Source organism: Chaetodon auriga, chromosome 13, assembly GCF_051107435.1.
Source record: "Chaetodon auriga isolate fChaAug3 chromosome 13, fChaAug3.hap1, whole genome shotgun sequence".
Classification (NCBI taxonomy): domain Eukaryota; kingdom Metazoa; phylum Chordata; class Actinopteri; order Chaetodontiformes; family Chaetodontidae; genus Chaetodon; species Chaetodon auriga.
In genome coordinates, this window is record NC_135086.1 from 14915043 (window position 1) to 14938516 (window position 23474).

At 42.6% G+C, this 23474-nt stretch overlaps 1 protein-coding gene across 4 annotated transcripts in view; it reads left to right on the forward strand.

Moving 5' to 3' along the window:
• The first annotated feature begins 979 nt into the window (after window positions 1–979).
• Window positions 980–23474, forward strand: part of LOC143330912 (FERM and PDZ domain-containing protein 4-like) — a 31787-nt gene continuing 9292 nt past the window's right edge. For 2 of the 4 annotated variants that reach the window (XM_076747676.1, XM_076747672.1), the window contains exons 1-6: window positions 980–1042; window positions 14581–14697; window positions 20039–20199; window positions 20476–20578; window positions 22237–22282; window positions 23250–23354. In XM_076747676.1, the coding sequence (XP_076603791.1) occupies window positions 999–1042; window positions 14581–14697; window positions 20039–20199; window positions 20476–20578; window positions 22237–22282; window positions 23250–23354 (576 nt within the window). In that variant the 5' untranslated portion in view covers window positions 980–998. Of the gene's footprint in view, window positions 1043–6736; window positions 7265–14580; window positions 14698–14831; window positions 15115–20038; window positions 20200–20475; window positions 20579–22236; window positions 22283–23249; window positions 23355–23474 lie in introns of those variants that run through there. The other 2 variants (XM_076747673.1, XM_076747675.1) reach the window with 2 other exon arrangements.

Here is a 23474-nt window from a genome sequence, read left to right on the forward strand (position 1 = left end):
TGGAAGACTGTGTATGCCATTCATGCATGAGAGAGTCTGCATGGCATAATCCAGCGTGAACTATCATGATGTTAAAATGTCATGGCTTTATGGGAGAATGCCCTGAAAATCCAAAAATGTGGGCTTGATAAAAACATTAAATATACCATATTCATTAGATTAAAAATGCAGTGTGACAAGGTTCATTATTTGATAATATATGAGTTAAAACATTAAAAATACAAACAATAAACTAATACCTGATGCCACTGTATAGCATTTAGGTTAAGAACTAATTCTGTGGTTTATATAGGATTTAGGTTTGGCTCTGTTAAGGGTGACAGTTGGCAGGCAGATAGTGATAGAGTTTGGATTACGGCTGAAGCTTAATTTTTAAGCTCTCATGGATGATAAAACACATGCCGTTTCCAAATGCCTCGTACAGGGATCAGATTAATATTTCAGATACTGCAGTTTGGTTGTGTGCTGAAATGTTGTAAATAATGCCATTGAGATAAAAAACACAGACGTTTGCTTCAGTTGCTGGAAGCACTCTAATATGTTTTAACTCTCCTGCTTTGACCAGTAGAAGCGAGTCGAAATAGGAAAACACCGCAGGTGAATTTCACCAAAACAGAACATGTTTTTTCATGAGAGCCTTGCTCACTGAGGCAGCCTCAACCAGCACTGCAACTCGTTGGAGTCCAGCTGTTCAGCATTGATCCCTCTGTGTTTTCTGATGCACTGGCCCGGAATGTGATGTTATTTCATTACTGAGGCAGAAGCGACAAGCTCGGTCTCCTCCCCCAGGGCACCGGCCACTCACTTGGACAGGGGCGCTGTATGTAATCATAACTGAATGGCTTAGTCAGACAAGCTCAGTTGCCTATGGAAAGTCCAGATCAAGCAGGGAGAAACTTTAGACGGTAGGACGAGAGCACACATCAGTGAAAGCGGCTTGAAAGGCCTGGACAGAAAAAAACAGAAACAAGTACTGCATTAAAGACTTGTCATCAGCAATGGACCCAGACGACAATGAACTCGGCATCTTCACTGTCATTCAGTGAGTAGTGTGCTGCGGATTGGTGTTCTGTGCTTACTTTGTAATTCAGTCAGATCTGATTACTCACAACGGTCGTATATCTGAGGATGAGTGCGCTGATGGCAGTTATTGTACAAAGAGTTTTGATTGTTAAGACTAAATACTGAACGCATATAGAGGGTAGCAGAGATAGTTTATCTTTTTCACTTCAGCCCTATGCCAGCCATTTCAATGAAAATTAATGATAGACTCAATTAATGCTTTGTGATTTTGTTTGTGTTGTGTTTGTTGTTGTGATGCAGATTGCTGCCTGAAGGTCGTGGGTTACCCAACGTATTCTTTGCCACTGTATTCGCACTAACGATGTATTGTACGTTCCTGTGGGATTGCCAAGGTTTCCCTTTGAGACCCAAAGCCCTCCTTGAAAATAATTGGTGTTTACAACTCTCTCAAGAACCTTTCTTTTTATATCTCTGCACCTGAATGACAGTGCTGAAACTCGTGTGTGGATATACAGTTTTCTACCAAAACATCGGGGTTGCAAGGCCATAGAATATACTGAAGATGGTTATTGCTTGGAGTGGTCTATCAATAGGATTGCAATTTCCGCTTGGGTTAATAGGCTTTTTTCACAGTCACATTTTGACATGTCATAGGAGGAAAAGCACAGCTGTAATTAGTAACTGTAGTCAGTTGATGGCTGCATTCAGTTTCGATGTGTCAGTTCAAGGATCCAGTTATTGTGCATACTAACTCACTGGCTTTGGCTTAGTGGAGCACTTAAATGGAAGTTTGCACTTAGATATAGATTAGTTTGACATGTAGCACGCTGGTCATAAGAAGAATTAGGGTTGTAAGAATTTTAACAAAATGACAGCAGTTTGTGGAGTTGTGATGGATTGGCAAATATCCATGGTGTGTCCGGCCTCCTGCCCGGTGCATGCTGGGGGAGGCTTCAGCCCACAGTGACCCTGAGCAGGATAAGCAAATGTAGAAGATGAATGGATGTACAAACATGACCTGCCAATAACCCACGTTTAATAACCTGCCAGTTAACCAGACACAGAGTGACAGAGAGGTGTCGAGTGTCTTGGCAGTATCCCCATTATGTTGTGTTATTCAGTCCACACAGAATAGGCTACAGCCTCCCAGTATTACTTTGAACTTTATCAGCAGGTGTAGTGAAACCGGCAAACCAAATACATAATCTTTTCCAAAGCGTAGCATAACTCACCCAGGTAACACTTCACTTCTTATCCCAATTAGTCACACCACTGAATATTCATGGCAAAACAGCGTTCAGATCTTTAAACTCCCTTCTAAAAAGCTGTTTAATTCACTGAATAAATCAGCCGTGGCACAGGCATAATTTGTGTCGCACTAACAGGTTGGGAACGTTGAGGTACTGAGGTAGCTCATAGGCAGATGCATATTGACAAGTACACACAAGCAAACACAACACTGCAGATGAGATGTGTAAGTGTGGTGTCTGAGTTTGATGTTGTGTCCGGCAGTTTGATGTTGTGTCTGCTGACACACATCTGGTCTAGGTCCAAGGACCAGGATGCTAAGTTGGGATCAGAGGGCAGTAATAGCTGCAAAGTCACATCACTGCACTGCACACTGAAGTCTGTAATGCTGCTCAGTCTGCAGTGCAACACTTCATATGAAAACATGATCTCGCAGCCCCATTCAGTGGACATTTTCTGATAAAATCCAGTTTTCTGATGCTCACGGGGGATTGTTGGTATTTACACCATGGGCAACAGAGCCGAGCTCAGCAACCTCCCAGTGAACACAGCCAGATCGGGGCCAAACACAACCTCCGAGACCAGTGGAGGCCAGTTTAACAACAGGGAAAACAGTGCCAAAGTGATTTACTGTGGCTCCAAACGGGACTCTCTGCGGTGAGAGGAAGCTTGGTCCTTGTCTCAACATCTAGAGCTGGAATATTTTCAAAACTAACTCAGAGAACTAAACCAGAGATGGTGATTGTTGTAACAGTGGAAAGACAAGACAGTTTTGTCGAAATTTACCTTTTCTGTCAAGTTTGGAGTGTGTTTTACAATGAGTTAACCTAGGTATTAAGCTTGTCTTAGTTTGGTAAATGACAGAAACTTGAATTCAGATTGCCATAATTTACACACTGGACCTTTAAGTCATACTTTACAGACAGGACAATCTATGTTGGTCTTCCACCTCCAGCCTGCATTGCGGGGTTCCTCAGGGTCCAGTGCTAGGCACAGTTCTTTTCACCATTTACATGCTGCCATTTAGACGTCTCATAAGATCACGCAACATAATTTTCCATTTGTATGCCGACGATACCCAGGTTTATCTTAGCTCAACTTCAGTGACATTTTTTAGCTTATTAACTGTCTCAAGGACATTCATAGATAGATGATCCAAAATTCCTTCACTGGATATTCCAACACTCAAATTCAACACTCAAACACACCTGATGTTTTAATTATCAGCAACCTCACTTTGAACAACCACATTAAATCCATCGCACACTCTTTTTTCAACAACATTTCTAAAATTAAATGTATGGTAGGTAATGTAAGGCACATTTTTTTTGCTGAAATTCTCTCTGTATCCAGACAGCAATCAATGAATCAAATACTCTGACAAAAAAGAAAAAAGAAAAAGAAAAAAGAAATCTAATATCTGTGGCTGATGCAGGCCTATTGTAAGCCCATCCAAGCAGTTCATTGGGCCAAATGTAATGAGTGATAAATGATGAGTATACCTGCCTGTCTACCTACGTACCTGCCTACCTGGGAACTCTCTGGCCATGTGCTTATTTCACATAACTGTAGTCTTCCACAAAGCTTGGCAGATATATTGCTAAGGCTATAGCGAGCTAGCCAAGAATTGAAGAGAAAGTGCAGCCAAAATTTCCCAATACTAGCATGCTAGCTTGGCAGCTATGAGCACTAACAATAGCCACGTTTGTTGTTTACGGTCATTATGATAATGTTGGTGTTTTCTTACAGATGAATGAGACATGAGGTACTTGGATACGGTTAGCGATGACAATGATGCACTGCTCTTGTAGCACAGCACACATCCCCTGAGCCGGAGAACAGGCATTCATTCCGGCTAGATTGTTGCGACTCCCTTGTCTCCGTCTGCAGCAAAAACTCTCCCTCTTCTCTATACCTAACCCAGAATACAAGTACCAGAAAACATAACAACATTACACCTGTCCTTTCACCTCTGCACCGGCTGCCTGAAATTTTGTTTATCACTTTTAAAGCCAGAACTGTTCGGCCCCAAGCTATATGTCTGACCTTTTAACTCCCCATGTGCCGTCAGGGGCCCTGTGGTCCTCAAGTGCTGCACTCCTGGTGGTTCCTAAATCTACCTAAATCTAGGTGACAGAGCATCAGCCATCAAGGCCCCCAGACTCTAGTCCAACCTTCCAAAGGAGAGAGAATTTGCTGGCTATGCTATCCTTGTGCATCTTGTGAACCTTGACTTGGAAAGGTGCTAAATACAGTACACATTTATGCCCTTGCTATCTAGCATGGTTAGCAATTTATGCAAAGTGGTTATGCTCTGCTTATTTTAGCTTTTTACAGGCAAACAACATGATCCAAAGGCACTGCTGGGTTTTAAGTGACCAAGTGTGCCAGAATGACTGAAATCAGCTGTTTTAAAAGGGACTCAGAGAACGCAGAGTTAGGGATCAGCAGGTCAGCAGGGTTTTATAGGTCAAAGCTTCAGCCATAGTCTCCTTAGATCACGCTTCTGTCTGATCCTAATATCCTCTGCCACTCATGTTGGCCTCTGGGCCGCGAGCCCAAATGGACAAACATGACTGTCCAGAATACGCTGAGTCTCTCAATCCTCCTGCCACAGGACACCACGATTGCACTGGAAGCAAATAGTCAGACATGTTCTCCTCGCTCGTCACTGTATCCTTGATGTCTTGTGTGTACCCAACAGAGACGTATCATCAGCTAAAGTATTGTGTTTTAGAATGGGATTAACACAACGATGCTCTTTTAAACAACTGCATCAACTCTCTGAGCAGATTCAGAGGTTGTCAGTAAAAAATTCAAATCTGTGGGGACAATCCGCAGGTTCACTTTTTTTTACCCATCTAGTTGCATCTATTCTGTGACAGCAAACAAATGTGAGGCTGAGTGGAAGTGACAACATTCTTTATTGCATGTATCACTCTCAGCAAAGGCACATTGACTCACCCTGCAGAGCCTTACAAGTTGTGGCATTTTAATATAGGATGGTTGCGACTTGATTTTGGAGGCAGTAACAAATTGTACCTTGAAATTCCTCAACTATTATCTGCATTCTGTGTATTTGTATTTATTTATCTATTACGACCTGACATTTTTGTCGATTACAGTGTTTATTGTTCCGCCGAGCTCCCTGCAGAGATTCAGTTCAGTGAATCAATTCAGAATGAATATAATTAGGAAGGGGAACGTCTCCTTTTAACACATTCAGTTAATTTTGACATTGCTTTGGTATAAATGAAGAGTAGAAATGCTTGTTTCCACAGTTTGTTGCCTTTTAAAGCTATATTTGTTGTTGGCAGTAGCTGTATTCAAACACATTTTAACAAGTGGAGCAGATGCCTTTTATAGAATATATTTTGATGTTAGCTTTGTGTAGCTGTGTGTTTCCTGTCGCAGATCAGAATAACAGAATAAATTGCTGCGAGAATTTCCTTTTTATCAAAACTGTCTGAGCCACATGAAGAAGTATCAAACCTCCCTGGATCAGAGACAAGGCTAATTGGCTCTTGGCGGTTTTCAGCGGTGGTACAGAGGTGCCTCGCCTGTGCCGTTTGATTAATGAAAGGTGATTCCTCCTGTTTGGGATCATAGATGCGTGGTAATTCTTCACTAGGAGATGGGACTGATACGTGATGTTATCCTTTGCCGTGTTATATCTGGTTTTAAAATTTCAGGCCTCCCCTCGCTCATTTATCACTTTATCAGCATTTGGACCTTGACGTGAAATAGAAAGTTCCCCAACACACTGAATTTGCCTTACATCTTGAACTAGATGGAGCAAGATATGAAAATTTATGGAGATGTATTTGGATCTAAAGAAATATCACAGAGAAAACTGGATGCTCGAAGCATCTGTTAACATGCAGCCGACTACTTGAAGCACCGTGAATCACAACAGCCCTCGTCTTCTCCCCTCTGGGCATTGATTAATAACACGAACCCAGTTCTTATCCTCTATTCCATTCAGCACGTGGCGATCTAACAATCTTTTGAGACCATTGCATCAGCTGCTCGGCTCTGTGTTTGTTTGTGTTGGGCGGATTGCTAAAATGTTTGGAGGCCCTCTCATGAATGGTCTCATTGAGAGTAAGCATTTAGCAGCTGAACTGTTTTGAAAGGTCAAAACAAATGCAGTGTACAGTATGGGCATCCTAATGTGCAGCTGTGAGGCAGAGACCTCAGCTGGGGAGGGGACCCATTAGGCCCTCCTGTCTCTCCAGCTGCTCTCGTCGCTCCTCAGTCGCATTTGCACTCACATTATGTGCACATCATGCAGTGTGTCCCTGTCATGTCGTCTCTCTCGTCCTTTTCAACCTGTTCCTCTTCTCTGGAAACACACCACAGGGCTGAGGATTGATGAGGCTATGCCTTTGGGGAATTCTTGGAAGCTGGCTGCATCCTTTAGTAGTAATTCATGTGGCCCTTGCTGCCATACGCACACACACAACATCCTCTCACATTCCGCTTTCCTCTCTCTTCCACTCTCGTCTCCCACCGCCGCCGCTGCCGCCGCCGCCGCCACCCCTGTCCCTCCCTCTCTGCCTCTGCCCCTGGCTCTGGCTCTCTCTGCCTCTCTCCAAAGCTGTTGTTACTGTGCGGCTCCCGCACATCATTCCACCGCGATGGAAATTAAATGAAGGTGGCTTAACGCAGCTAACAGAGGCATGCTTTGAAGGATGTAACCGGGGGAGGCTGCTCTGCCAGATCCTTTTCCATGGGCTGTGGATTTGCGCTGCTGAGGCGAGGACACAGCAATCACTCAGCCATGCAGAAGCCCAGACAACAGGACTAATCTCTCCACCTGACTTGTGGAAGCTCCACTTTTTTTTTTTTTCTGAATTATTTATTCCTCGCTGCCAAAGACAGTGTGGGACAATGGAGCCGGAGTGAAGTAGATGGTAAATTTGTAGCCTTGACTGCAGTCTGCTGCACACATGGATGTGTTCAGCTTTGTGAAGATGCCAAAGCTGTCAGGGTGAGTCCGACGGATGCCGCTGTGCGTTTGCCTGTCTGTGTATGTGCCTGTTTGTTCTGTAGGTGGTGTTATGTACGTTCACATAGGCACGATTTTAGAGAGTGACACAGGAATCACATGTGGAACGGGGGTGATTAAAAATGCTGAGCTATTTATTGCTCAAGAGAGCAAGTTGTGCAGTCATGTATGATGTGAAATGAATGAGCAAGTGAGGTGGATGGGAGTGGGGGTGGATGCAGAAGCTGATGCGGCTCATGCATGTAAACTGTCTGTATCTAAGTTCGTAAATTTCTTATACCGCAGACAGCGCTCATGCTTTGTCATCTGTTTTGTGATGTCATGAAAAGATACAGGTTCTGGAAAACCCACTGCATTTGTTTCAGCTTTTAAATCACTTCAGGTACGACGGGTAATGATCACGAATTCCCTGTGGAGTAAGTCATTTGTTGGGAGTGTGATATAAACATATCTTCTTCACATAAATTGTTGAACATGAGCCTTCCCGAGTCATTAGAACCATTAAATATCTGTAGTCATCTCATACTGTGTGATGGTCAAGTTCACATACCTATGGCCAAAACAGGGGGGTGAACACTTAAAGATGATGTAGAGCAGCTGAATTAAATAAGACAAGAAATAGGAAAAAAAAAAAAAAAAAAAACAGCGCATGGTAATTTTCATTCTTATTCTTTCATTCTTTCATTTTCCTCATTTGGCAAATTTCAGTGTGAAAGAGGACTGAAACTGATTTTGTTTGTTTGTTTTACAAATATGTGATTGGTGGAGTATACATCAAACCAACAGTCACGAGGAATTCATTCATCGCCAGGGTTGACACCTCACCTTATGCACCCATGGGTCTGCTAGATTGAGTTGATCTGCCCCAGTGGACAGTAATCCTCCTAGGGGATTTGGCTCCATCAGAAACACTACAGACCACTAGTGGCGAGAACAGCTGATCATAAATGTGAAATATTAAATCAGAGGCTGTATGTGTCACAAGAATGGCCATTCAGTGAATTTCATTCCACTTATGAGTCATCAACAGACTGCACTGGGATTTTTTTTCATTAGTTTTTTCTTTTTTTAAACAGACAGAATAATTACGTTGGAGAAAGAATTACAGCCATTTACCGTGCTGCTGGGGCCATAATCTTTCACCTCAGGACTGTGTTTTTTCTGTATGCAAATCACAGCTTCTTTTTTTAAACATTCCTACAGGAAAGCAGGCTTGTAGCAGGGATTTTCCATCAGATGATTGCACTGTTGTTTTCCAGTTAGTATCCCTCCATGGCAGCTTTTATGATGCGGCTCCCAGTGGACCACTAACGTCACTGCATCCTGTCACTGTTAATAATGCCACACAATGCTGTTCCTGATTATGAGTTACCACTGCTACACTGGTGTTTTTTCTTCTTCTCCCGCTCAGCTGCCAGCAAGAATTTAAGACAGCAGGGTGCTGTTTTGCTAAGGTTGATAGAACATTTTACAGAGAAACCCACTGTATGTATTTCGAGATCTACAAGAAAGGCAACGTTTCCCCTCATTGTCTGTTCCTTCTGCCACGCAACGCCCCCAGATATGTCTGCTGTCAGGAACAAAAGCGCGCTCTTGCTTTCATTTTCTTCGTTCTCTGTCGTGTTTAAATCTAGCAAACGTTTCAACATGTTTGATGCTCGTTTATTGAAAGACAGCTAACTTTCACACTTGGTGTTCTCATGTCTAAAGAAGCGGGTTTGAGCCATTTGACCGAAGTCGTGAAAGCTGCTCTGTTTTGATCTTTCCGTGAAGAACTTAAGCTTAGCTTAGCAAGAAGTGCTGTTACACTTTTAATACATCCTGTGGGTGTTTTAAAGGGTTTGTCGGCAGCAGTGCTGTGGAGATAATGAGCATGAACTTCACGAATTCATGTGGAAAGTGTCAATTATCAATCACTGGGATTGCCTGACTCAATAGGTTTGCTGAAATGGGTCCTGGTATAGGTGATGGCTGCGCATGCTTGCATTGCATGCATTAAAAAACATACAGATTATGTGTTATTGTAAGATGATGTAACTATTTTTAGTCATCCTTATATAACAAATAGATGCATTCATTAAATGTGTGTGTGGAAATGTTTTTCTGGATGGCGTCGGCGAGATTTTTCTTCAGCACGAAAAGCATGGAAGGACAGTTCCAGTGAATTTAGTTGGACTGCGTGATTTCACTCCTGGCTATGTTTCTTTAAAAAAAAAAAAAAAAAAAAAAAATCTATTATGTGAGCCATTGCTTGACATGTTTTGACTGCAAACTTTTTAGACAGGAAATCACTGGTCTGGACACAAATTGATTAGCCTAAATGTTCATCAGAGTACACAAAGACCAAAAGATCTGCCATTGGTAGCTGCTCGCACGAGAAGCTCTCGGCGAAGAGGAGGGTCAGAAATGTGAGCCAGCTGCCTGGAGGACGAGGTCTCCGGCAACCATTTATTTTGTTCTGTCCTTTAGAGCTTTTAGCATAAAAGCAGAGAGTAGCACAATGAGGTGCAGCAGAATCCAAGACTACTTGCCCACAGGGTAAGTTCATCACTATATTTGGTGAATGTTTTACATAGAGCACTGTGGAGCAATGCAAGCCTTGGGAAAATGCAGAGTAATAACCAAACGATAATAAAAGCAGGGATGTCTTCCTTCATTCTTGTGTCTATCTTTTTGCTGCTGGATGTGAAATTACTCTGGGGTCTAATGAGAAAAGTATTGCGTGTGTGTATGATGTTTTTTTAATTATTTCCTGCGATGCTCCAGGTTGGTGTTGATTCGAGCAGCAGCTCTTTTGTAAGATCGTGGTGTTTTGCAGTTTAACAGGTGAACTCGAGACTCACTCACAGCGAAATAGCAGGAGGATCGTAGTGGGTGGGCTGGTTCCCAGATGCAGTTTTATTCCCACCCAGAGGAGATTAACTAACCAAAACCCTTTCTATATAGAGGCACCAGAGAGCTGCTCAGGATAGTGCGGTTTCCCATGGCAACAATATCAGTGCTTCCAAAGACAAACACAGAAATACAATATTCAGTCGGAATAGCGAGGGGAAAATAGACGCTCTTATTCTGAAGTGAGTGTTACTGTGGAGAAAATTTCAGTATTACTGCATAATGTGCAAAATTCGAGCCGTGCAGGCTGCCTTGGTTTGCTGATGTCTTCATTGGTTTTTGCTTCATACAAAATCACATCAGGAGAACAGCGTTTCCTTGTCAAATAAACACAATGCAAAGTGGCTAAAAAAAAACAGTCGTCTGACTTCATGCTCAGCTGTATTTTTGGAATCCCTGAGAGCTGAAATGTTTTATTACGCTGCCATATTGACCAAAGGATTTGAGTCACGGCGGTGGTTGGAGAAGTCAAGCAGAGGGCAGATGTTTTCTGAGACAAAAAGCAGTGCGTTTGTGCCCTCAACGGGATGGAGGCAGGCTCAAAAAAAAAAAAAAAAAGAAAAGAAAAAGTGGAGGAATAAGGCCTTTAATCAGAGCGGTTCCTCTCTGTCTGAGCCACTTCTCTGCTTCGCTCCCTGGGCCTCCTCCCAGGAGATGGTCATCTCATCTGTCTCTGCAGATTTCATATCCAAACAGAATCACATTAGCGGTCTTGCTCTGCATAAGTGTCTCTGTTTAATTCAAGAGCACAGAAAGAAAGCGGCGTCACTGCCTCTTCACCGCGTTTCTCAAGTCATACTTGTGACACCCTGTCACTCAAGGAGAGAGAAGAAATACTTTTTATTTTTAACCCGGCTCTGTAAAGCATTAGGTATGTGTCAGTGATTGGTAATAACAGTGGAGTGGAGGTGATTTCAGATCCACAGCATGCATAAAGGTTTGAATTATTCGATCTCTAAATGTATGTAAAACTAGCATTCTTGTAGCAGAAACTGACAAATGTTGCTCAAACATGAGGAAATAGCTTGTTGATGCAGTAGATTCTGAGACTGGGTGCCCGTATTCAATCACACACACCAAACTGGCTGCACTGGAAGAGAATAATGTGATGCTTAATTAATGATGGCATATGTAAAGACAATTGAGATTAATATGCCTCTCTGGACCTCTCCAGGATGCTTCATGTTCTCTCACTGCGTGCATGCTGGGAAAGGAACAAGTGGGTTTAAATGTGTGTTCGTATCCTCAGGATATGGCCTTTCCATGGAACATGAAAACCTGGTTATTCATATCCCTGAAAACATGATCGTTAACAGCTGCCAGGTTTCTGATCGTCTGCCTGCAGGCGTGTCTTGATTTCTTACAATCTCAGCCACTATGAGATGGCTCAGAAACCTGGATAAGGTATTACATGCCACAGCATCCTTGTAGTATATCTCCAGTTAGTATACCAAAGATAAGCTGATTACAGGTGCAAGACATAACCAGGATGCTCCAAAACTTGATCATTGTGCATGTAAGTGCACTCAATAAGGAAATACAGTTGGAACGAGCACGTAAGTGATAGGAAAATAACTGTCTGAATACATGAAAAAAAGAAATTTCTTGAATTCTCAGAATGCATAATGGCAGACATGTGGCACCAGAGCGTGGTTTCATATAGCCAGCCCTCGTGGAGATTGTTGCTGTAAATTATTCACACTAACTTGAGTGTCTGTGTTGGAATGCGCTCGTCCTAGCTGTGGCTTGTCTATAATGCATAGTTACTCCCTGCATTAACAGCATTTCAGCCTTTCACAAGGCACCAGAATGCTTCTTTACGACCGGCTTGTATTCGGGGAGATGAAAGCGAAAGTGAACTACTGTGATAAAGGAAGGATCACATTGTTCATGCAAGTTTTATGAAGGGCTGGAAAGTGATCTTTTCCTCATCTCTCAGACAATTACACTAATATCTTCCGAATTAAAAGTGACAGATTTGGATGACATTGTCACGGTTCATCATAAAAATATCAAGACAGATGCACAAAATGCAGTCTTTAAATAAAGCCGTGCTGTAGTCTTCCAATTTCGATGATAAAACCCTGATGTTAGTCACTGTAGTAGCAGAGGCTTTTATGTCGTTTCATTGTACTTTATTGATTTTTATGAACTATGAGTCATTTTTCCTTTTGTTGCTGATGTCTGTTAACGATTACTTTTTTGCTTTCGACTGAATAGTACACTAAGCAAAAAACCCAAAGAGATGCACAAACAAGGTGGCATGCATTGTGTCATTTTCGTGCAGTCTGTCCTGAGAGGACTCCTTTGGGAACGCACATTCGCTTCTAACTTCTTGCTCTAATTGTCCTTCCTCTGACTCTTGGGTAACGTGTTCATGAATTGTGCAGCATGGCTTGCCCACTTGGCGCTCGATTACTTAGTCCGATGTGACTGTGCAGGCATCATTTATTAATGCTGGCTGAGGAAGATCAGTTTCACTGTCCACCAGTGGGTGAACCTTTTCAGCCTCTCTGTAAGCCGGAGTGCTGCGAATCAATGGCATAATGCACCTCCCGCCTGCAGACAAAAGAAATCAAAGATCACAGTATCTGTGACTGTGCCGTTAATACAGAGACATTGTGCCTGAGAGACACAAAATGGATTTTGTGGAACACTTTGTCAGTCCAGAAACTTGTTTTGAAGGCACAGCGTCAGAAACTGTAAGTACAACATGCTTTATTATGCCGTAGACCTTTGGAGAAATGTCAGACATATCGCTAACGGTGTGATCTGCAAAAACACTGTCATTATGAAATATTATTCATATGCGACAATGCTTTGACCTTTCGTACTTTCCACCTCTCCACTTAAATGTGTAATTCCGCGACGTCAAGCGCTGCTCGTGTTAACATGGCTGTGAGCTTTATCCCACAAGCTGAAATGGAGGGTAACAAGTAGGACTGATCGCCGCGGTGAACATGGCTCCAACAGTGTCAGACAGTATCCAGTTGTGTCCACACACATCATTTGAGCTGCAGGAAATGTGTTCTAAATATACACCATGGAGGCCTGCTCCCAGCTAATGTACTGTAGGTCAAATAAATCCATATCCATGTGGAAACACTAATATCCCCCAAACACACCACGGTATTGGGAAAGAAATGACATTGCTTCCTGTGTGCGGGGACCTATTTTAAATGCAGTGAAAAGAAAACCAGCATGTTCAGCTACAGTAAAAGTTCTTTTATGAATTAATTATGAATGAATGCACCCTGTAGTAGCAGGTGTGTTTTGTTAATTAATTGAAGTGACCCCTGAATATACATCAATTTGTAGCCAAGTCCCTAACTCTTGCGCTGAGCAGCTTTTACAGTATTTTCGTTCTCTTAGCTTCTACTTTGTGTTGACAATATTTTATTCATACCTCATGAGGCGGGCACGTGCGCCCATGCAGCCGGGCATGTTCACGGGCAAACACACACTCCCATGCAGATACAAGCACGCTGCACACAATTTATTATCGCCGGTTCAGTAACTGGGGAAACATTTAGAGGGGAAAGAAAGAGGAGCTTTGAATAATGAATGCGAAGAGCCCTGTTACACGGCAGACAAGCCTTTGAAGTGACATAACTTACTGCCACCGCTTTCATAGCATCACCAGTGTGCAGACACAAAGACAGAGATAAAGGGAAGACGGGGACCATGGGGGGGGGGGGGGGGGGGGGGGCTGCAGACAAAAAGACAGATGAAAACATTTTAGCCAATTACAGCTCTTCTGAATACCTGCACTCTGCCAACTTGTAGCGCGGGGAAGAGGCTGAATGTGTTCTGTTAGTGAAAATCAGAAAATCAGCTAAAACTGAGATTGAGATTGAGACAGGCTCCGTCTTCCATACAACGGCCTGCAGTTAATTGTTTGGTCAAAAGATAGTTATAGCTGGTTGTATTCTCTGATAAACTTAATCAAATCTTCGTGGCATTATGCAAATCAAATAACCACTTTATAAGGAAATTCCTCCAGGCTTCTTTTATAAAGAATGTGCTGACATCTCGAAATAAAACCAATTTCATGCCTCTCAAAGCACAAGAGTGAGGCATGACAACTCCGCCTGTGTGTCGAGCTTACGTAATTAATTTGATTTGTATTCAGTGAGTGAACTGTGGCTATGGAACATTGTTTATCACGCTGGGATCATTCTCTTATCACTTGGGTTGAGCTGCTTCATAGCAGCCCACAACTCATTTACTTCTATGATGATTTAAGTATTTCTTGGACAAATATTATCCTTTTGGAGTTAGATTAACTGCTTCTTCATACATCCTTGGAGCTTGACACTACAGGTGTTACGCAAGTAGATTTTTAATGAAAGCACACATTATGATATGAAGCTGATCTACGTTTAAAGTCTCTTCTTCCTCTGCAGCCACAGGACCAAATCCTCAGGCTGGCCGCCGCCGTCAGGGACCTGGAGTGCTTCGCAGGGACCCCCCAATGGATGGGACATGGGCACCAATAGAGAGGGGCGTGACTGCTACATCAAGTAAGTGCCCTGTGTTTAAAGAAACAGAGGGGGAGCTTTCTCTGTCCCAGATGTTTCAGATGCTTTGCCAACCTGTGATTATTCCAGCCACGTCACAGCCTCCACACTGTCTCCATCTGTGCATTCAGAATACTGATTCTCTGTTCCCTCCACTGCTGCGCACACTCTGCCCCTGCCTCCTCTCACTCTCCCTCGCACTCTCTCGCACACCCACAATTCTCCTCATGCAGCCTCCCAAATGCAAGGAAAAGGGCTTTAGAGAGTGCGTGCACGCTGCCGCCGATGAAGAAATTCACCTGAGCAGGGACTTTGTTTTGATCCGAGAGTCTGCACGCTCCTCGGAGGATGCTGGGTTGTAGTGCTATCAGCGTAATTGATCCTTCGTAATTGGCACTTGTGGATATCTGCGACAGGCAGGTAAAAAGAAAGTCTGTCTCTTTTGTGTGTTTGTGTGCACATGTTCCAATGTAACAAGTGAAGCTTGTTTGCCTTGATTCATCTGGTCTGTCGACTCGGCTGATCTTTCCTCTATTTTTGCACACCCGAGACGTGCGGCACTAGATCTAAAAATATTGCTGCATTTATGAACCCCTGTGCATACTAGATTCGGACTGTTTTTGCAAACCTTTTATTTGTTCACAATATTGTTACATCTTCTCAGTTAATACACATTATAATGGAACAGTGTGCACAGTAGTATTTGTGGCCTGCATGCATCTCTTGAATGCAAAAAAATCAGTATATCTGCATGGTTTGCGGAATGGGAGGTGAGCTCTTGTCACACATGGGTTATAGCATGAGAAGCGTGATGTCAGAGGAGTTATATAAGAAGTAAGGAGCAGTGGAAGCGCTGGATGCAGAGTGTGCCTGGATGAGGCAGATCATGGAGGCTGTTTTGGCTCCAGCTTTAGCTTTCTACATTTGAGGAAGACTCATAAATAATCAAATGTCTCTTTCTGTGATCTGTCTGTGGCCATCTGAGTTTGTCAAAGCTACCGGGTGCTGATGCCTAAATGCTGTATCTCTCAGTGGAACACATGTCTCATCTGCGTGACAGAAACCACATGAAAGAAGCGGTAGACATTTAATATTTACAGTGTGACTCACTGTATTTAACATAGATGTAATACATTTTAGAGGCTGCTGAGATCATATTCTGGAGGATTATTCAACAGAGGAGATCAATATCACCGGGGAATGACAGATTGAGCGAGGCTGAGCATGAGATGGCAGGGTAGTAATTTCGTTTCACAGCACACAAAGATGTCTAAGCAAAGTGAACAGTCGCTCTATCACTTCCAAAATTGACCTCGCCAAAACATTTAATAGACAAAGCTAGATTTCCATCTGGAAGGTTTAGAAAATTCACAGTCGCCAGTCCTCTGAAAGGAGGAGTGACACTGCAAAAAAAAAAAAAAAAAAAGCCAATACAAACTGGCTGTGATTGCATAATTTAAAAAAAAAGAGGTTGTGTTCCAGGCAGACAACTAGAACCGCCTCAGCACCAACAAACTGCGAGTCGTGTCAAAGCAGCCTTTCAAAACCAGAGTGACAGGATATTGCTTTTGGTAATGAGCTTACGCCACTTTGTCCAAAATATGCTTTATGAAAACAAGAGTAACAACAGTCTTTGTGCAGCGACAGTCAGGCCAACATTTCTCCCTGCTCATTTTTGCTCATCTTGTTAACAGCATAGCTGACAGTGCGGCATCTGACTGCTGTATAGAGCGTTGTGGAGCTACACTAGCAGCTAATGAGTATGATTAGGGACCATTAGATGCATGGCTGTCTGCACAATGGGAATCCAGCCATGTTTAGCAGGTGGCCTTGCAGGGGAGGAGACAGTACTCTTCCTGGATGCACAGGTCCATATGGTTTTGGTTTGTGCACAATCTGTTGAGTTCATCACTGCAGAGATAAAACTGACGCACAAACCCAAAGTAAATGTGGCTTAGAGGGACCTCCAGAAATGTGAAGTGGAAGAACTCACTGTGCAGTAATTGTTCTTATGAGCTGTCGTCTCATGACTGTCAAAATAATATCAAGCAAATTTCTTCATGTTCGTGTTCGGGTGACAAAGAAGACGACAAAATGCGGTATTAAAATATATTGTGTGTGAAACAGATAAAAGAAACACTTTCTGACAGGCTTGAGTGTGGCCCTGAAATAATTATGAATGTTTCGTTTTAATCAGATATTACGTGATACACTTAAGAAAGCACTTTGGCTGAGTCAGACGCTTGATGCATCTAAATGATACAATTAAAAAGATGTTTCTAAAAATGATTACCAAATGCACAATTAATAATCTATTTGATATTCTGGCTTCAGTGGGCAGTAAACATCCTCTCTGACATCATATTAGAGAAATTACATAAAGTCAAAGATGGTAGTAATGTATTATAACATCATACAGGGCCGGAAATACAAAGTTATGTGTGCTGTGCTGATTTATTTAGTATTTATTTATTTATTAGTCTGTAACACCCCCCCCCCCCCCCCCGCTGCATGCATGACAGAGACATACAGTAACTCATTCCAGGGCTAATCGTTATATTTACTCACCAAAATGGAAGTTGTTAAATAAGTCGCCAAAGGAAACAAAACTGATTTGAACTCATTTGACACAAAGGCTTTATCCTGATTTATAAACTGACGAAATGACTGTTTCTCCTCAGATAAATAAGGTTCAGGGCGACCCACTGAGCCCATCACTCTTCATTCCACCTCCACCTTTTCAGTCTTATTACTGCAGACTTTGCACGTGCCATTGCCAGCTTCCCTGCCTGCCAATACGACTGTGCCGCACCACAGTCAAACCAGACGACTGTGTTTATTTGACCAATTAATCAATATCTTCCTCTTATTTCCTCTCCCTCACAATTATTAGACAATTAGACTGCTCTACGTGCAGTGAATGCTGAATTATGAAACTGACTGACTGTGTATTTCTGTATATGTGGGATTGCAGGTTGTTTGTTGGTTCATTTTTTAGATTTTATTTAAAAATAAAACCTGAAAACAGCACGCATAAACGGTTTAAAGCTAAATATATCCGGCCTCATTGCACTCCACTTCGGTGAGATTTGTATGCCGAGAGAGAGACGATGCTGTCTTTATCTTCTGATTACACCTTAATGCAGAGGTCTCACCAAACTCACCTGTGGAGGATTTGGCATTATGTCATCTTTAACTGAAACAAAGATGGTAATAACTTAATTGCCAAATCCACATATTATGGCCTCTGCATAATACGCATGCACTGTATATTGTATTCGTTTGTATTATCATTTAAATTGAATCAGAAGCACATTACTTTCAAGGCATTTGTTTAATTACCATAAAAATAAGATTGGGGGCCTCTGCCTGCATGCGTGCGCCAGAGGGTCAGATTTTGTACAATATTTGCTGGATTCTTTTAGAACAGAAAGACATGTTTCCTACAAAAAGACGAGCTCTTGCAAGATGTTTTTGTGACTTTTTTAAAGGACTACACAATTAAAGTATTATTGCAAATGACCATTAATTATTCTTCACTCTTCCTTCCTTTTGTTATGACAAAAGCATAGAGAGCAAAACAGGGGAGTGGGATGAGGGATAAGAACATCATCCCTCCAATGGGAAGCAGATGGATACTCGATATTATCGCAGCTCCTTTTACATCAGCCGATCAAACATCGTACCCTTGTTCAGCTTGAATAGAAAGCATTTTATCTGGAACTAAAAGAGAGACCGTCTGGTTCATTTCGTGCATCTTTGTACTGTTTGACATAAGTTGTAGACCTAAAAGATTTAGCTGGTTAATTTTCAGGCTCAGCAAAGTCTGTTCCCCACTCTCACTATTTGCTGTCGACCTTTTAACCTCAATCCAAACTATAAAGGCTCCATTTTAGTAGAATTTGCTCGTAAAGTCACTGTTTACAGACTGGTCGTAATATTTATCTCACTTTGTCCTACATTCTTTTCTTTAGGGCTTCTGAAGGGCTGAGCATTTGATTTATGCATCTAAAATCGCTATTTCAAGTCTGTAAAGGTGAATGTGAGAGCGCCACAGAGGAGTGGGTTCACCTGTAGTTCAGGACTGATGTTCAAAAAATAGAAAAATGAAGGCTGAAAAAACTGGTATAAGCGTTCCTTCCACCTCCTGTTGCCTTCCTGTATCTGTTCAGCAGCTCCGTTTTTACATCCAAACGACGGATCACATGTTCAAGGTTTCCTGTTTAGCAACTCTGGGAAAGAATCGTTGAATCCTCCTTCAGAAATATCAGTTGACAATCACCTCGCTTTGAACATCTTGTTGCCCTTGTTTTTTCATAGTATTGGGATTACAATTGACAGATCTCACTGCGCCTTTGTGCCATGAAAGATTAATTGTTAGTATTTAGTGGTGAATAGTACATGTGTCAAGAATAACTGTGAATTACACACTGTCTGCCCACGGCTTTAATTAACCAACATTGTTGGCACCATACGGAGCTGCTGCTGCTTCTGCAGCCGGGAAAAGTGCAGAAACACTGTAAAAACTCTGCTCACAGAATGTGTGAAAGCGGCATACAGTTTGTGCACGTCCTCTGAGCTCAGGAAGCTAAATAACCGTACTGCTGGGATGCAGAAAAATGCATTGATCAGGGTAAATAAGGTTGAAATTGTCTTGGTTTGGTGCCAGCTATCGAGAGCGGGCGTCGAGATAGCAGTCAGGAGGTTTCAGCAGCACGACGCTCCACATCCTACCTGTCCTGCATCGTTATTCGTGTGGCAAGGCAAAAGCCTGCTCTGTGACACATAGCAGTGTGAGTACTACAGAAAACTGTAACTGCCTCTTGATAGAACCCACAGTGGATCTCTGCAATGTGAGAATACAAACATCAGAGCTTGATTACCATCGCCCACATGTTCTATTTTTGCAGCGTTGCTTCTTATTTCAAAACAGTATCTGCCACCTTGTCTTTAACCATTTTATTGATTTAGACACAAGGTAACCAACCGTTTTCTATGCAGTTAGCAGTTCTATTTTTGAACAGCTGTGTTCAGTGTGAGTTGCAGTTATTATTGCTTTTTGAAGGTGATGAGCATGCATATTTTGAAATCAGAGCTGCAACTAATCGTGATTGTTTCTGTTAACAATTAAGGAAAGGGAAAATGTTTTATGGATGTTCAATCAGTGATGATAGTAAACGTAATCGATTGAAGCGATGATTTCCTCAGCATGTGCTATACTGACCAAGAAAGCTGAGCTCTCTTGCTTGCAGAGCTGTGCTGGCACTGCCTACATGTACCAGAGCAGCAAAACCAACAGAAAAACAACCAGTAGTAATGACAAAATTTTCTCCTCCTGTCACAGCCACATCTCCCAGAGCAGCTCCCTGGAGGAGGTTCGCCTGGACGGGGACAAGTTTGTGCCGCCAGCGCCCCGGAAGGTGGAGATGAGACGGGACCCAGTGCTTGGCTTTGGATTTGTGGCAGGCAGTGAGAAACCCGTGGTGGTCCGCTCAGTCACACCAGGTGAAGTGCCCCAGCTGTGCGGTGAGCTCTAATACAGCAGTGACTCACTCGTTCCGTGGCCATTATCAACACATTCCCCCATGAAATCCCCCTAAAATGTGGCCAGATAAGGAGAAACCCCACACAGTCTGATGATTCATTGATTTCAACAGCATTCAATGAGTAAGCATTCATTAAAGCCTTGGGCCACTAGACAGGAAACCAAGACTATCAAGAAAAATGGCCTGACTGTGCACAGTTATTACCACTTAACTCTTGTTTGGTTTGTGCTGGCAGGGGGTCCATCAGAAGGCAAGCTGATCCCAGGGGACGAGATCATCATGATTAATGATGAGCCAGTCAGCTCAGCACCCAGGGAGAGGGTTATTGACCTTGTCAGGTATGACAACACGCTAAGGTGAGATGCCATTTGCCTGCTGTTAAACCTGTTGTGGATAATTGTGCCTATAAAAGCTTTTGTCTTACAGCGATGAATCAGAGTACAGTTAAAGTGGCTTTTTTTGTCAAAGATCAGCAGAAACAGACTCGATGACAAAGTGAAAACTGATCTCTACAAAGTGATCTTCCTTCATTACAAATATCGAACACAAAATATTTTTTCACTCCCTCTAATAGGACAAATCATCACTTGTGCAGCCAGTTTGTTTTAGAAGTCACGTGTGTGTTGTCAAGCTGTGTTAGGTTAGTGCAGATGTAGTAAAAATACATCTGTATTAACCCGATGCACCACATGGTTTGTTAAACAGAACCGTCTGGGAAGTCAGCCATGCAAACTGGAAAAGGGAAGGCACTTTGAAAAAAATACTTGGCAGGTGATTGGATGAACCATCTGTATATCACATCTACCATGGGCTAACTTCAACCAATCAGACCAATGTACCGTATGATGTAGCAGGAGTGCAAAAGTCAAGTCGAAGCCAGTCGGGAGAGGAGTGAAAACATCTTTTCTGTAGATCTTTTCAATAAAATACTCTCCAGTTCTTATATAACTAACGCTACACACCTAAACCACACCTGTATCAGCCAGCAGTTCCTCATAGCACACTGACTGGTCTGAACCAGGGCCTAACTTGAAGCAGAGACGCTTCAGGAGCTGAGACGCCCCACCAAAGAGTCATTTCCTGGATCTGTGTCATGTGGACGTGACCACTGATACACCCCTTTAGGAGGCTAGCAGCAGGTCCTGCGTCTGTTGACTCCAAAGGGAGAAGTGAACATGAACACAGCCGCCGTAGCCACCAAAGTAAATATTGGACACATTTTTCACCAGCCACATATAAAAAAAAAAATAAAACAAAAAATTGTCAGTCAGTTATGTGTTAGTGTTAAAAATGCAAATGGGGGCGACGTGCCCACTTAGGAGACAGGAGGTGTATAGCATTGGTGCAGCTTGTAATGGATAATCTGGTTGTTATAGAGCATCTTTGCGTGAAGCCTGGCAAGATGGATTCTCCCACCGTGTGATCTCATGATCTCACAAATCCAGCCGCCCCAAGGGAGGTGAATACTTTCAGCACTGGAATTAGTCCATCATGATATTTATGTATATATACATATATTTCATTTTGTTGTCAACATCTCATAATAAAAATGATTCAGATTGCTGTTGCAAAGCCAATTATTTCAGTCGGACATTTTTGTGGCCACCTGCTCCACGGTGACTTAGCTGTATGCTGGTGTTAGTGTCTCTTCATGCGTCTCATTAGATTAATATCAATGACACAGCTGAGTGGCTGGCTGTGAGCGTTTGGTCCTCGTATGACCTGTGCTGCAGTCTGTAAACAGTACATTAGCAGAGGGAAAAGTGCCCATGTGGCCTCCTTCGCAGCTCCTGTGGCCTTGAATGAGCTCAGTCTCTGCAGTAAAGCTCTGCACTGTGGAGGCAAGACAGGGCTTCCTGGAGCATCACGGGGACACAATGTTCCTCCTGCAACCGTCCACCATGATGTCTTAAAAATAACAAAAAAACTTCCCATTTTATCTGTCTTCTTTATATTTCTTGAATATTTCAGTGAAAATGTTTTTTGTGTCTTGCAGGAGCTGCAAGGAGTCCATATTGTTGACCGTTGTTCAGCCGTACCCGGTGAGTTTCTCCATCTTCCATGAATGAAATCGGGTGCATTCCTATAGGCTGTTTGTTCGCAGAGCTTTTTTTTTTTTTTTGACTCTATGAAAGCAAGTCATTAATCATGCCATATGTTTGTGCTGGCACTGTATCAGTCCTGCCTTAGCTGAGTGTTAGAGCCCCGCTAACTCAAAGGGAGTCCAACTGCTGCAGTCTGTCCAAGTCTTCTCATGTTGTACCATCAGATCCTCGCAAGACCTCAGATGAACCTGCCACATCAACGTTTACCACCAGTCATGGAGCACCAGATGGTGGTGAACACACAGTCCCATGAGCATATACATTCAGCCTTTCTTTACAGTTCACAAAATAAGTTATGCATCTCCAAAAATAGACAAATCATCAGTGCCTGGTCACAGAGAACAACATATATGCTTTAGGAAAGAAGTGAAATCTGATAATTAGCAATACACTGGAACATAATTATAGTGTTTTATATCATGCAACACTGCTGAAAACATGAAAATGTAATGCCTAAATACATACATTCATCATCCATTTCGATTCATCATTTTGTTCATGGTGTTTTCCAGCATGATGAGTCTTTAGAAAACAGGCACTTCACAAGTGGCTTAACTTGAATAAGGATTTGACTTGCAGAAGAAAACATGAATGTAGTATTCCACATTACTCAGAGCAACTCTCATAATCCAGCCTGTAATTGCTTCCGTTTACCAACTGTTTCTTTGCAGCCTCGGTGACACACCAGCAGTGAGCTCAGGTGTCCTCTCTCTCATGCCCTTAAACAGAGCCTCCTTAATTGCATCAGCACTGAGTGGAGAAATGGGAGGTTGTCATGTTTTAAGTGGGGAACACGTCCTTGAATTGTGTGCCTGAGATGAAAAAAAAAAAAAAAACATGGCTCATCTCCAGACTAACTGATTGTCCTTTAAGTTTTTTTTTTTCTCCTCTTTACCTCCAAAAGTCGCCCAAATCGGCATTCATCAGCGCAGCCAAGAAGGCCAAGTTAAAGACTAATCCTGTTAAAGTCCGCTTTGCTGAGGAGGTCATCATCAATGGCCAGGTTCCCGTAAGTCACACTGGACACTGATTCATTCTGTACACATCAAGGTTCTGAACAGGAGACGACAGCAGCTGAGTTGAGCTCTGAAAGCTGGCATAGAGCAGAGGGAAAATATTAGAAATCACC